At 44.5% G+C, this 15,453-nt stretch overlaps 1 protein-coding gene across 2 annotated transcripts in view; it reads left to right on the forward strand.

Moving 5' to 3' along the window:
• Nucleotides 1-15,453, forward strand: part of MAPKAPK2 (MAPK activated protein kinase 2) — a 51,730-nt gene that overhangs the window by 17,444 nt on the left and 18,833 nt on the right. The window contains exon 2 of one of the 2 annotated variants that reach the window (XM_019629170.1): nt 1,653-1,821. The exons of the other annotated variant lie outside the window; for it this stretch is intronic. Within the exon in view, the coding sequence (XP_019484715.1) occupies nt 1,789-1,821 (33 nt within the window). The 5' untranslated portion in view covers nt 1,653-1,788. The remainder of the gene's footprint in view (nt 1-1,652; nt 1,822-15,453) is intronic. 2 annotated transcript variants of the gene reach the window in all.

The following is a 15,453-nucleotide window of genomic DNA, read 5'->3' on the forward strand; positions in this document are numbered from 1 at the left end:
GGGGGTCACCTGCCTCTGCTCAGCTGCAGCGGTCAGTGGGAGACACCCTTTCAGAATCGGCTTCATTGTGAAGGAGGCTGAAAGCCCAGGGCAGGAAACCAGGGAGGCTGCTGAAGCGGCTTTTCCACAAGCGCACCCCAGGGCACATGGCCTCTATTTTCCAACCCAAAGTAAGGGTCTGTCTGACAAACAGGTTTTTTTGTGCGGGCCTACTATCAGATCCAGGAGACAATCTGAGATGTATAGTTTGGATATGACAGTACTGGCCTCTCTGGAAAATGTTGACGATTGATGCCATGTCCGCATGTCTGTCAGTCATTCTTACCTGTCCATTGGTAGCTGGCCCTGATGGGAGGAGGGCTGAATGAGAACCCATGCTGGTCAAGCTTGGGCAGCCTGCTATTCCTTTCAGGTTTCTCTGTTGGAATCAGTGGTATTGGTGGCTGAGCTCACCCAGACCATGTGTGACGCTTATGGTGGTGACCGTCCATTGACTACAGGTGTGTGCATTGAGTGCAGTCACCCAGTTATCCTTATAGCCAAATGCAAAACAATTGGGTTGGTCTAGGGGGAGACTTGATAAAGGAATAAAACCAGTGGGCTCACCTGGGGTCGACCCCTTGTCCTTGGTGATGGTCGTGCAGATGATTCACAACCAAGGTTGGCTTGAGTGCGTGCGGAGCGTTAGTCTCTTTGCTAAAGCTCTAATGGCCTTTGCAGGAGCTTCGCCAGGGGAATGGAATGGTGGCGATAACACAGGTGCCTGTGTGCTCACTCAGCTGTTCATGGGAAGCTCACTGAGGGGGAAAGGTGCAAGCAGAGTATTGTGCATACGCTCCGAGCAGTGGAAGAGCCCTGTACGACCGGGGCCTGGGTGAGCATGGGGCAGGAGCCACCCATTTCTCCACAAACACTACAGTCTTGAAATGTGTTGGTGGGATGCCTGAGATGCTCTTGGTCAGATATATCTGGGAAACATTCTGTAGTGCACATTAACATTTTAAAGGTTCTGTAGCAAAAGAATGTGTTTGACTTTGTATAACCTAGTGCTTCCGGCATGTAGAGGACCCCTCTCTTACTTATCACTTACTAACATCCTACAGGATGTTTGAGAAATGGCAGTACAAGCTCCCTGCTCTGGGAAAATTGTCCAGTGATTCAGAGAAAAATTCACCTGACTCTAGGTCAGCGGTTCTCAACCTGTGGGTCGCAACCCCTTTGGGGGTCGAACGACCCTTTCATAGGGGTCGCCTAAGACCATCGGAAAACAAAAAGATACTTACATTACGATTCATAACAGTAGCAAAATTACAGTTATAGAGTAGCAACAAAAATAATTTTATGGTTGGGGGTCACCACCACATGAGGAACTGTATTAAGAGGTCGCGGCATTAGGAAGGTTGAGAACCGCTGCTCTAGGTCAACACAGGTTTGAGAGGCTTAAAAGAGGTGTGTGTTCTCTCCCTCCCTCTTCCCCTCCCCCTCTCCCTCTCTCTCTTCCCCTCCCCTTTTCCCTCTCTCCCCCATTTATCATTAGCCAAGGCACTCCCTTCCTGCCCTAGCAAATCTCCTCAGATTTGACCTCCCTCCCTCTTTCCTCCTCTCCCTTTCTCCCTCTCTCCCTCCTTCCCTCCCTCCCTCCCTCTCTCCAGCTGAGGGGTGTGGCAGAGAAGGCCCCTGGCAGGTGGTTTCTGTTGAAGTTGACCCTGTCTGCATCCCTGCTGGCTTTGTGCTTCTGGAGAGGCTTTTGTCCTGGCTTGAACATCCTGAATAGCAGCTACATCTGTCATGCCTGGGAAGCGGCAGTTTGCAGCGTTGGTGGTGAGCAAGCAGTGAGCAGGCATCCCCCTGCTTGGGGCCCAGGCCACTGAGAGCTCCCCGGGTCAGAAAAGGGAGGGGCTGGTGACCCCCAGGCAGCTGCTTGCTAATCCTGGAAGTGGAAGGGAGCAAGATTTAGCTCCCTTATCTCTCTGCATTCCCTTGTCCTTGGGGTAGACTGTGTTGAACCTGAAGGTGGCAGCCAGGAAGAAGCAGATGGGCTGGGTGTTTTCTCCCCTTTCTGCCAACCAAAGGGCATCTGGAGGGTGGACCAGGGTGGAAAGGCACTTTGGCTGTCTGGCACCCAGGGGAATGGAGGTGAAGGCATTTTGTTTACATTTAAGGAAGCGTTGGAATGGATTTACTAAAGTTTGTGGAGTGTTAACATTTGAGAGTCCTGGGTAGAATTGTTTTCAGGCCATTGATGACAGGAGGTGGATATGAATGATGGGTTCCCCCAGATGACTGCTCCCTGAGAAAGGCCTGGGAGGGCCCCCCTGGGCTGTTCGCTCCGAGCAAACCCAGGCCCAGGGAACCCCTGAGCCTGTTGCAGGCCTCAGCGCCCTCCTGGTGCGGCTTTGCCAGGAGGCCATGGTTATTTCTAAGGAAACTGGCAACTGGGAAAAAAGGGGGATGTGGGTGGGAATCAGTCACTGTTGCTGAGGAGTATACACTTCCAATGTGAGTAGATTTCAGTCATTAAGGCAGGCCCAGGGTTTCCTGTCTCTGTGTGTATGTGTGGTTTTTTTTTTTTTATGCTGCTTTTCCTCTTTTGACCTTCCCAAAAGGAGAGGAATTAGTGTGTCCTCAGGAACTAGGGTGAGGTATCTGTCACCTCCTGGCTCCTCTGGCCGCCTTCTTGCCTTTCTCAGCCACAGCCACAGCGGCGGGGTATCACTCAGATGGGGGAGGAGCACACCCAATCCCTCGGATTGTTGCCGGGTTAGTGGAAAGGGCAGATGCCCGTCCTGCAGTTCCCCCTCCAGCTCAGAGCAGGAAGTCTGGGTGGGCCAGGCTTTGGTTGGGAAGCCAGAGTGTTAGCTGCTGTTGCCAACTGGAGCTGCGTTTGCAGACTCCCAGGCTCCAGCGTCCAGGGAGGGATCAGCAGCTGACCCCTGTGGACTTGCTGTGGCCCCGGGAGGGGGGGTGGTTAGGCCCTTGCCCGGAAGCTCTGAGCTCACTGGAGTGCTGGGAGTTGGGTAAGGGTGGAGGAGGACCAAGGAGTAGGGGAGGAGTAGGGATGACTCCCTCTTCCCTCCCCATCAGCCAGCGATGCATCACCACTGCTTGGAATGCACTCAGGGCACTTCTGGACAAGTCGGTCATTATGGAAATTCTTTCTTACCCCAGGTGGGGCTGTACTTGTTCAGAAGAACCTTCACATGTGCTCTTTCTAGGTCCTGGCAGCACAACTAAGCAATTTACATCTGCCACCCCCTCAAGGCTAGAAGGCAGGGTAGTGTCTGAACCCCCATTCCTGTAATCTCTCCCTGTTCTCCCTTTGCCTCTCAGAGGCGCGTAGTAGGCATGCAGTGGGGAGGGATGGCGCTGCACACCTCACCTTTCTCTTTCCCACAGGCCCTAGACTTGTTGGGCATCCATTTCCTGTCATGGCCCCACTTGCAGCTGTGGCACATCTGGACCTAGACAGGGTGTCCTGTTGTCCCGCATGATGAGGCTGCTAGGTTCCTCCAGGGAGGACTGGGATTCCCCACCCCCAGGCATTCCAGAGATCTCCTCCAGATTCCCGGGCTCCCGTTTTCCCAGTCGGGAGCTGTCTGCCCCCTCACCCCGCCCAAGGAGAACAGCGGGAAGGAAGTCCTGCCTGAAGCTGTTGTTGGTTTGAGAAACGCACACCTATTCTCCCGTTTAAGATCTGAGGCCAGACACACTAGACTCGAGTGTGTAAGGCTGTGTAAGGCGGAGAAAGAAGGGGATGGTTATAGGTGCTGAAATCTGGGAGAGGGTCCCTGGAGGCCCTGGTGCTTTTCCTGGGAATCCACATGGTCTACGCAGGGCCCTGCGGGGTAGCCCTTACTCTGTCACCAATCAGCTGTAGAACTCAGCAAACGTATTAAGTTCTCCGTACCTTAGTTTTCACGTGCCTGAAGTGAGGATTGTGTTAGGTCCACCTGGATTGCAGTTTTAAAGGTGATTTTATATATAGCAGGGGTATAGAGTATGTGAAAACTAAAGAAAATTTAAAATTAAATTTATTGAGGCAACATTGGTTAATTACATTATATAAATTTCAGGTGTACAGCATTATAATTCAGTATCTGTTTATTCTGTTGCGTGCTCACCACCAAAAGTCTAGTTTCTGTCTGTTACCATCTATTTGACCCCCTTTACCCAATTCACCCTCCCCCAACCACTTAGCCTCTGATAACCACAATTCTGTTGTCTGTATGTATGAGTTTGTTTTTGAAAATGAAACAAATTTCAAGGTTGTATTGCTTACCTAGGAAGAGAGAATCATGTCCGAGAATTTAGAGTTGGAAGAAACCTTAGATCTCAGGTAGGCTAGGCATATGTTAAGCTTTCCAGAGGAGGAGCAAGGGGCAAGTGCCTTGTTTAGAGGTACTCAGCAAGTTAACTGCAGAATGGGACTAGAACCAGGTCAGCCAGCTTTCCGGCATATTCTTCTATCCTTAGCAGACTCCAGGATGTGTGTCCTTGGAGTAGAGAGCTATAGAGTAGATAAATCAGACCACAGAAAATCTGACAGTCTTGTACACAATTAGGTTTAAATTACCCACGCCATTGGGGGCAGGGGAGGGAGATAGTAGAGTAGATAATCTAAAAATTATTGAAATTAGACTTTTCCAAATATCAGTGCATTTTTTTCTCTCTCCAGCAAATGTATCTCTTTAGTTCTCTTGGGCTTCCATAATGTTCTGTGCCCTAGAAGCCTGCTGTGTTTTGGGAGGTGGGGTGCTCCTGCTCATTGATTCAGTGTTGATACAAAGTGGGTAATCCACATGCAGACAGTCGAGAGCTAGTGGTACCCAGTCCCTTGCTTTGAGGACATACTGACGCCACAGCAAACTCCATGCCTTTTGTGTCTAGGAAACCGGCTGGAGCTTGCTGAAGCTGTCATTGCATCTTTGCATCTGTCTAGAAACATGGTTTGCACAGATGCGTTGTCAGAGCTGGAAAGCACATTAATGACCCTCTAAACTGGTCCTTTCAAGTGTCCAGGGGAAGGTGCCAAGGCCAGAGAGGGGCAGGGACTTGTCCCGGACACAGAATAGGATAGTGATGGAGTTAGTCCCATGGGAACGAGAACTATAATATGACAACAAAGGTCTGAGCACCAGTCTCACAGGTGCTCATCCTGGCTAACACTCCCTGTGCCCAGGTCAGCCAGGCCTTATGCAGTTCTGCCCTTGGGAGGTTGCTGTATTGGCTGAAACAGCCCCTCTTCGTCCCCTAGCCTCTCTCCTCCCATGACCTCCCAGCGACCTCTCCTTCCCCTTGAGCTCCCTGCTGGCTGTCACTCCCCGGCCCCTTTTATTATGAAACACATCAGTATGCAGTAAACTTGAAAGAATTGTGCAGCGAATACTCATATACCCAACCACCGAGATTCTACCATTAACATTTTACTCTCCTTGCTTTGTCACGTCTTTCTCTGCCTTCCCATTTCTCTATCCATTTATCAGCATATCTTATTTTGGGAATGCACTTTACAGTAAGTTGCAGACATCAGTACGCTTCACCCTGAACATTTCAGTGTACATAGATATTAATTAGGGTTCAATATTTGTTCATGCATTTATTTTTTTTTTTTGGTTTTTGGTGGTAAAATTTATATAATATTGAAATGCTCAAATTTTAAGTGCATCATTTTATGAGTTTTGAGAAATGCTTCCATGCATACGACCCAAACCTTTGTCAAGATATAGAACAAAAGTTTTTATTACCCTAGTAAGCTCCTTCACAGGCAACCACAATTCTGTTTTGTTTTTTTTTCACCATAGATTAGTTTGACCTGTTCTGAAACTTCATGTAAGTGGAATAATCAGTATGAATTCTTTTTTTTATTAAAGTTTATTGGGGGTGACAATGGCTAGTCAGGTTATGTAGGTTTCAGGTGTACAGTTCTGTAGTACATCATCTGTATATCACATTGTGTGTTCACCACCCAGAGTCAGTTCTCCTTCCGTCACCATACATTTGACCCCTTCACCCTCCTCTGCCACCCCTCTCCCTCCCCGCTTACTCTCTGGGAACCACTAAACTGGTGTCTATGTTTATGAGTGTTTGTTTATTTGTTTGTCTTATTCCTTTGTTGCTTGCTTTCCCTTTTATATCCCACGGATCATTGAAATCAAATGGTTCTCAAACTTTTTTGTAAGGTTCATCTACAATGGTTCCCTTTTATGCTGAATGGCATTCTGTTGTATGCATATGATATAATTTGCTTGTCCATTCCCCTGTTGATGGACATTTGGAGTGTTTCCAATTTTTGGCTATGATGAATAAAGCTCTTATGAACATTTTTGCACAAGACATTTTGTGGACATCATATTTTCATTTCTCTTAGGTCAATACCTAGGAGTGGGATTGCTGGGTCAAAGGAAGCTGTTACTTCCTGACGCGCTCTGCCTTGCTGCCCCTTGTATTCTGCACCCAAGATTGTATTAGAAAGTGCCTTATTGCTCATCTAGGTTATTCTTTTCCTCAAAGTAGGAGTCCCCTGAGAGCCCCATCCTCTGCTGGAATGTTTCCAGGGATAGGGAGCTTAGACTACCTTCCAGGCCGCTACTCTTGTAGCACAGCTCCTTATAATTTCTGCCTTGGGAAACCACATAGGACAAGTTTTAAGTTCGCTCTCTGTGACAGCCCTGTAGAATTTCTTTCAGGACTACTATCACATTTGATCTTTCAATTGCTCCTTCAGGGCTTCTCTTCTTCAGGCTAATTGTCCCAGTTTATTGAATCCTTTCTCATATCACATGGTTCTCAGACCTTCTATGTCCTGGTTATCATCCTTTGGACGTTTTTCAAATGTGTCTCCCAGAAGTGAGCACTGGATTTCTAGATGTGATTTGAAAGGTAGAGTGTGGTTGGGCCTGGACTCCTGTCTTGATCTGTCAGCTGAGGGTGATGTGAACTTTTTGGCAGTCACATCCTGGCGTTAATGAGTTACTGTGTGTAAAACATACAACAAATCTAAGGTGGCATTAAGATACTCATTCAGATTGAAGTCAGCTAGAGCCTCTGATGCAACAGCATTTATTGCATTCGTTGATAATAGCAATATTATGTATTTCTACTTGCCATCATCTCACTTAATCTTTGTCACCACCTTATGAGAAAGGTGCTGTTAAAAATAATAAAACTACTTGGTTTAAAACAAGGTTTGTCAACTTTGGCACTATTGCCATTTTGGACCAGATAATTCTTTGTTGTGGGGGATTGTCCTGTGTTTCGTTGGAATTAGTAGCATCCCTGGCCTGTACCCACAGATCTCATTTGCAACCCTCTCTAGGCCCTTCAAGTTACAATAATAAAAAATGTCTCTAGACATTTTCAAATGTGCTCTGTGGGGAAAAATCATCTCAGGTTGGGAACCATTTCCAAGGTGTAGAACTACGCCATTGAAAAAAATTTAAATAATATAGCTCTTCCTGCAAGGTAGCCACTGTTAACTCTTTAGTGTATATATTTGTGTCTTATGTCCTTTATACAGTCTTCATTTTTCATGTTTCCAATATGCGTGAATTTCAGCTACCATGGTTGAGTTAAATAACACTATTCCCCCAACATCATGGCTCGAATTCCAGTTGCCATGGTATATTAACTGATTAATTGCATAGATACAAACTTTGCTACCAGTTCTTTAGTCCACAAATCACTATGCATGTAACAGATGTTTGTTATGACAAGTGACCACCATTCATGTCTCTTCTTCCAGTCTGTCAGTGGGGTCACTGCCCATCTGTTGTTGAGTTCACATATAGACATGAAAGTGTGCTGTTGTGTTGCCTCCTTGTCTCCTAATGATAAACTCATGTGACATTTTACAAAAATGGATAATTGAAAGAGGGAATTGGCCAACAAGTATGAAATTTCAACTAAGAAATGAAAGTTCTGGAAAGTGGAATTCAAGCTGAACATAAATGGAATTCTAGAATAAATAACTGATTGTAGGAGTGTTGACATTGCCACCATTCAAGACTACATACGTAGCCGGAGGAACTCAGTGAAGGTGAACTGATTGACATAAGTGGTTGTGATGAAAAAGATGAAGTAATTCCAGAGAGAAAGTGACACCTGGAAAAAACTTGACATTGAAGGTACTCTTGGAAGTATTTTGCAGCATTGAAAGTGCAAACGATAAAATGTTGGAAACTGATCCAAACTTAGAAAGGAGTATGGTGATTTGCAGAGCCATAGAGAAGATGCTTGATCTGCATCATGTGTGACAAGAAGGCAAACACTGTTCAAACTACTCTGGATAAGGTTTTTACAAAGCAATAAAACACTCATTCTCAGTGACTATAATATTTTTTTATTACAGTGTTTTAATGTTTTGGCAAAAATTTGTAAAGATCATGGAACAATCTTTTCCGCATTGATGATTAAGATTGCTTTGCATGGTCATTTGGATGGCTCCACATTATTGTGCAAAGAATGTCTTTATTTACAAGGGTGGAGGTGAATACACGCGTACACACACACACACACACACACACACACACACACACACACACGGCATTTCTGCTGCGTTTTCAAAGCATTTTCCAGAAATGAGAATCAGACTATATATTATATATCAATCTGTAGCTTGCTTTTTTCATGGAAGAATATCTTTTTTGGAGAAATTTTTATCTCAGTGTATCTAGATCTACCTCATTCTTTTTGATAATTTGTATATTACTTTATGCACCATTATAGGTGTACCATAATGTATTTGACCAGTTTTCGAGTTAGGGACATTTCGTTTATCTCCAGTTTTTTTGTTTTTTTTTCCCTCCCCATTTGAAAGAGTGCTGAAGTGAATATCTCTGACAGATACTATCATTAGCCCCGTTTAAGGCATGAAGAAAATAATGAGAAACTGAGATCACTGCCTAAGGTCAGGTAGCTACTAAGCTTAGAGCTGGCCTTTGAACTTGGGACAGTCTAATTCCAGGGCCTTTGCTTTTGACCACAATGCTTCACAGCTTCTCTCTTTTTTTTTCTTGCAAGTAATTTTTTAACAATAAAACAACAGCAGCAAAAAAAAATTAGAGTTTATTGAGCTAGGCACAATTCTAATTGCAAATACACCATTATTAACTAAACAATCCTATGAGGTAGATACTGTTATCTCTGTATTACACTGAAGGAGACTGCAGATCTAAGAAGGTTAGGAAACTTCCAGGGTCCCACGGTGAGTTAATGGAGGAGCTGGGACTCACCTAGGCAGCCTGACTTCATTCAGAACCTTTGCTCACTCGTCGTGTGATATGGATCTGACTTGGGAAAGGTCTCTTTCATTACATGTTATTGTAGAGGATTTTTTTGAACCCTAACATACGACTTTGTTTAGGGTTGGTTTTAGCCCATATTTTCACCTACTGTAGTCTTTTAAAAATCAGTTACCTTGCTCACTCCCAGTGTTTTAGTCACTTGCAAGTTTGATGAGCTTGCTGTCCATTCTGTACTCAACCAGCTTATTAATAAAATACCAGGCAAGGTCAAAGATGGCATTCTTCAGTTTGTCAGTGTAGGTGTTCTCTGGGTTTAGTCAACAAGCAAATATTGAATACATTCATAATGCCACGTATCGGGCCTAGAATTGAGAATCAAAAGGTGTTCGAACAAGACATGGCCACAGCCTCTATAGGCACAGGGTCTATACATATACAGCAGGAGAAGGAACTGTGATGTAAATAATAATAGTGAGTGCTGAAGTGGTGGGGGTTTAACAAGAGTCTGACTGCCTGGAAATCATCAACGAAGGCTTCACAAAGGAGGTGACATTGATTGCACTGGTGCTTGAAGGATACAAAGACATGGCTTGTTTGACACTGAAGTTCAGTGTAGCTTAAATGGAGGGAATGTTGGGAGGTAAGGCAGAGATATTATGGGTAGGGGCTAGGAAAAACCAAATTAAGGAATTTGAGTTTTATCCTGTTAGCCAATGGACATGTTTAATGAAGAAAATGTCCTGCTCAGATTTGCCTTCTAGCAGTGAACGCAGGAGGTAGTAGAATAGATTAAGTCTACCGTCTAGAATCCAGTTAGCACACAAGAGAAAAGGGAACCAAGCAAGTGGCAGCAAGGCTAGAAAAGGGAAGATGGATTTGCAAGATCTTTCCAAGACAAAATCGGATTGCTTGTGTGGGCAAGGGAGGGAGAGAGGCTGAGGATGACTACTTCAAGATTTATATCTGGGAGCCTGGCTAGATGATGATGTCATTGTCATTAACTGAGGCTGGAGAGCAAGTGAGTTCAATTTGGTACATATTCAGCCTGTCCTAGATCCATTAAATGACACTTCATTATTGGTCCTTTATAACAATTGCAAACATTATCAAAATGCTTTGTCATCTCACCTCCTCTTTCTTTGTCATCCCAAAGGTCTGGCAGGAGACTTTGTATACTTTATAGAAGTTAAGGCCCCATGAACCTGACCACTGGGCTATGATTTATTAATAGTAACCCTGCTAAAAAATGGTAATCAGACTAGTTTGCATGGCCACTCAGGAAACCTAGGGCTGGGTTGTGATGGTCCAATTCACGATCTGTTCTAGAGCCTTGCCAGAGGAAGATGTGAAGTTAAGCAGTCCTTCTTATTAACAATTCTGTTTACATATTGTTTCTGTTTCATTGACTAGACTGTGAATTCCTTGAATCCCCAGGTGTTTAGTCTGGTGCCTGGAGCACAGTGGGTGCTGTGGGAATGCCTGTTGCCAAAAGCAGGGCATTGCCCATCTCAGAACCAGCCATGCTTCTGGAATCACCTGCAGATTCTTTCTGCATCCTGGGGTGTGATTCTTCTGAGATTGGCATCTTTTAACTCAGCCATCCTTAGGTGATTATAAGTGAGTTCTTGCTCTCGCTTGGATTTCAGGTTTCCCTTGAGTGTGTGTGTGTGTGTGTGTGTGTGTGTGTGTGTGTGTGTGTGTGTACCTGTTGAGCTTGTTTCAGTCTGAAGAGCAGCCTCCTTGACAGAAAAGATGGAACATATTTGGAGATGAACATTCCCCCATTCTGTTACTTTTGTAGATCGCAGCATCTGTCCCCATGAGGGCCCACTTCCTCTCTGATTCTTCTTACAGCTTTGCATATACGTTTAAGACACGATTCTCCTAGTTCTTGCATTTTCACAAGCTCTGGCTCATTCTGTTTTGTGAGTACTCTCTTTGCGTCTGTCCTGGTTATGGGCAGTTGCTCGTGTCTTTGGACACATCCTTTAATATCTGAGCTCATCAGAGCTGCTTGTGCTGTGTGTGGACTTACCATCTGTGGCTGTCTCCTCCTGATTTCTTTTTCAGGATTATTGTGCTTTAGATTCTTAGAATTCGCTTGTTACAGATCAGGCCATATCTTTCAAATTGCATTCCTTATTGGGAGCTCTGCTTATACTGCTCCTTTGTGTCAATATTTAAATATTGTTTTTTTTGGAAATCTAGGCCAAACAATTGTTTTTGGCCCCAGTTTGTTTTCTTCCCTCCTTTGAACTCTAAAATGATGAGGCCACTTCCTTCCAAGGTGGTATTCTTGTTGCTATTATTGTTTTGCTAACTAAGGTTTTATTTTTATTTAAAAAAACCAACAAAACAATTTACTAGACTTTGCTTAGATAGAATTGAGGTTAGGGTTGTAGTTCCCTCCCTTGCATCTTTGGCTGCATGAGAGGTGAACTCTTTAGTAAGGCAAGAGAAGAATTTATCAGGCGCCCTGATCTTAGCAGAAAAAGATTCACATCTCTCTCTCTCTCATATGTCCTCGTGTCCATGTTGGGTGATTTGAGCTCTGTCTTGTGTCTGGGCTAGTTTTGCTAACTGTGTAGGAAGAGTGGTTCATATCTTCTGCCTGACCATGTATTCTCCCATATATTATCACAATAATTACTTCTGGTTCTTTCTCCTTCTCTCCTCACTTAGCTGCCCTCCATTCTGAGGCTCATGGAATCGTGGAGTTGTTGGGTGGTGTGCATGCGTGTGTGTGTGTGCGCGCGCTGCCCTCTTGATTTATAGGCCCCTTCTCTTCGCTTTCTCTATTCCCTCCACCTCCCGGTAGACCTGTTGATGAAGGTGCACATGCCATGAATCTCATCCCACTAAATTAGGGCAATGAAGACAAGATGGCATTTGTCACTTCCATTTAAATGTTTAAGTTTGCTTTGTCAGTTGCTCAGGGTCAAATTGATGGAGGCTGCATAGGCCAGAAGTGGGATTCCTAACCCTCTTCTGTCTTAATTTCTCTTGATAATTTGTCCATCTCTGGATTTTTAAAAGCCATACCTAGATACTACAAAGAACATGGCGTTTTTCTTCCTGCCACTCAGATTTTAGCTTGAAGCCGACTTGGAGAGTGAAGTGTGTTTCCTCCCTACCACCATCTACCCTGTGTGCTTGGGAAAGATGCCTTGTATCCTGTTGTAGACCTTGGCCTGCATAGGCGTTCTGATGTACAGTCTGCCCTTTTATTCAGTAAGTACCGTATTTGCCGGCGTATAAGACGACTTTTTGGCCCTGAAAAATATGCCTCCAAGTGGGGGGTCGTCTTATACGCCAGGTACACTTCAGATAGACTGCCCATAGTGCTTGCCCCATGCCATAGTGGCCTCCCGATGCCCTCCCACTTCATTCCACATACCATTCAGGCATCAGCAGCGCTGCTGGGTGTATGCTCGGCTGTTATGCGATTTTGCTGTTATGCGATTTTACCACACTCGCAAAATCGCACACAGCCGACCATATAACAAACTCTGTATTTTGAGTGGAAATGTTAGGGGGTCGTCTTATACGCCCAGTCGTCTTATACGCCGGCAAATACGGTATGTATTGCGGCTCCCCTGCACTAAGCTCTGTGCTGGGTCTGAGTGATACAGAGATAACTGGGGTAGAGACCTGTGAACAGAGCCGGGAAGGGAGACATTTAGGAGCAATGAGAGGTAAACCAATATTAGCAGCTGAGGGTTTGTTTGTCAAAGCCTCCTTAGTAATGGGAAAAAAAAAAAAAAAGAACTTGTAGGTTAGAGTCTGACTTGGGACTGAGTCTATCACTCACGAGCCTAGGGCAAGTTACTTCACTGGGCCTTGGTTGCCACATCTGTAAATAGAGTCAGTGATTGACTCTATTTCACAAAGCTCTTAGGAGGCTTGCACATAGCTTTTTTTTTTCCTATATAAAGTGCACCTGATGGGGCCAGCCGAGTGGCTCAATTGGTTAAGAACACAAGCTCAAAGCAACAGGGTCACTGGTTCGATTCCCACATGGGCCAGTGACGTTGCGCCCAAGCTGAACTGCCGCTGAGCTGCCAACACATGGCAGGATGGCTCAGCTGTTGTAACAACAAGATTGCCTGTTCAAGATAGTAGCTATGCCCATCCTCAACTAGAGTGAACTCGGCACCTTGAGCTGAGCTGCCACCTGAGTAGCTCGTGGGATAGAGCGTGCGTTCTTAACAACAAGGATGCCGGTTTGACTCCCGTATGGGATGGTGGCTATGCCCACCCGCAGCTAAGACTGAACTTGGCACCTTGAGCTTAGTGTCCACGAGCTGCTGACGGGCAGCCAGATGGCGACTGGACTTGGAGCTGAGCTAGCTGCACCCTCCACAACTAAGACTGAAGGATAACATGGCTGTTCCCCTTCCCCAATTCCCCAACACTGTTCCCCTTCGCCGATTCCCCAATAAAATCTTTAAAAAACTAAATGAAAAATAAAGTACACCTGACACATGTTGCTCTGGTATACATGAAGATTCCTCTTTCTCTTTCGAAGTCATAATCATCTGCTAGAAGGAACAGAAATATCCGTGGCCTCCGTTCCAGTCTTTCCGTTCCTGCCCAAGACTCTAGAGTGGCTGACATCCCGCTGTGTGTGGTGTTCACATCCATGGAAGTCAGAAGTGGCTAGCAGTGGCAGTTTGGGGCCTTGCCCTGCTTTTTGTTATAGTTTGGTTATATTCTCCAGGAAGATGCCAGACCTCTACATCGACTGAGTTACCCTCATACTTAGAGTTACACCAGGTTCTTCTTCCCCCTTTGGCCAGTGTGGGATCCCTGTCTTCACTCACCTCCCTCTCTAGCAGAAAGGGGACATATAACTGTGTCACTGTCAGGGGTCAAGACCTGAGGCAAACTGTACTTTAGAATCTAAACCCCTTGACTTAATTGAAAAAAAAAATACATGCAGATGGCAACTGTTTAGACAATAGAAAAATATAAAATGAAAAGGAAAAAGGAAAAAAGAGAAAAATACACGCTTCCCTCTAGTACCTACTCCCTAGTACTCAACACTGTTAATATTTTGGGGGGTGGGGGAGGTGGGGTCAAGTTCCTCCAGAAAAATTTTAAGCATCTACAAGTCCATATGTCTTCTTCCTTCTGCTTTAAAAATCGAACATAACAACAAAAAGAATAGAATCCCAAATGGGATTCTATGTTACATTCTGTTTGGTACTTTATTTTTAGAAATTTAAAAAACACACAAAAAAGGAAAATGTCACCTATTTTACCACCATTTATAATTAACCATTAATGAATGTTTTAGTGTGTTTGCTTCTTTCTGATTATACTTTAAAAGTTAGTTGCGTAATGTGAATGCAGTTTCATTAAAAAAATTAGAACATTAATGATGATGCCAAAGTATCTCCCTGTGCCTTGTGTGCTTGCCCACTTACTAGCACCGCCTCCTGCAGTGGTGGATTGGCCTGGCCTCTCTCTCACAAGGCTATGTGGCACTCTACTGTGTGCGTTTGCTGCCATTAATCTGACCAGCTCTTGAGGGGCAGACACTTAGGAGGTTATTACCAATCTTTTGACATTAAAATGCTTAAGGAACACATTTGTAGGGGGATTTCCTAGCTGCGTCGTTAGTTACTGCATCCAAGGTTTGAACATTTATGTTTTTGGTAGACATGACCAAATTGCTCTAAAAATATACTAGTTTATATCCCCACTGATTATATAAGAGAGTGCTTTTTTCCTCCCAAAAATCTTTCCATAAACCCAGGAGTTTTCTTTTGTTGTGTTTTTGGCCAATCATTTAAAAATTTTGCCATTCTGGTGAAATTATTATTGTTTTTAATAAACATTTCTCTTCTAATGAGTTGCATCGACCATCTTCCATTTGACCATCTGTGTTTCTTTATCTTTGAGCTGCCTGTTTTTATTCTTTGCTCATTTTTGTATTGGATTGTTAATCTTTTATAATTGATTTGCCAGAGTTAAGTTAGCCTATGTGTTGCAAATATTTAAAAAAAAATTGTCATTTACAGTGATTTTTTTTTTTTTAAGCTGAATCATCCTGCCATGTTGGCAGTTCAGCAGCAGCTCAGCTTGGGCTGGGAATCGAACCGCTGTTGCTTAGAGCTCGCACTCTTGAGAGAGCTCTTAACCAACTGAGCCACTCGGCCAGCCCTACAGTGATTTTTTTTTTTTAAAGATTTTTATTGGGGAATTG

Source organism: Hipposideros armiger, unplaced genomic scaffold (genome assembly GCF_001890085.2).
Source record: "Hipposideros armiger isolate ML-2016 unplaced genomic scaffold, ASM189008v1 scaffold_826, whole genome shotgun sequence".
NCBI lineage: Eukaryota > Metazoa > Chordata > Mammalia > Chiroptera > Hipposideridae > Hipposideros > Hipposideros armiger.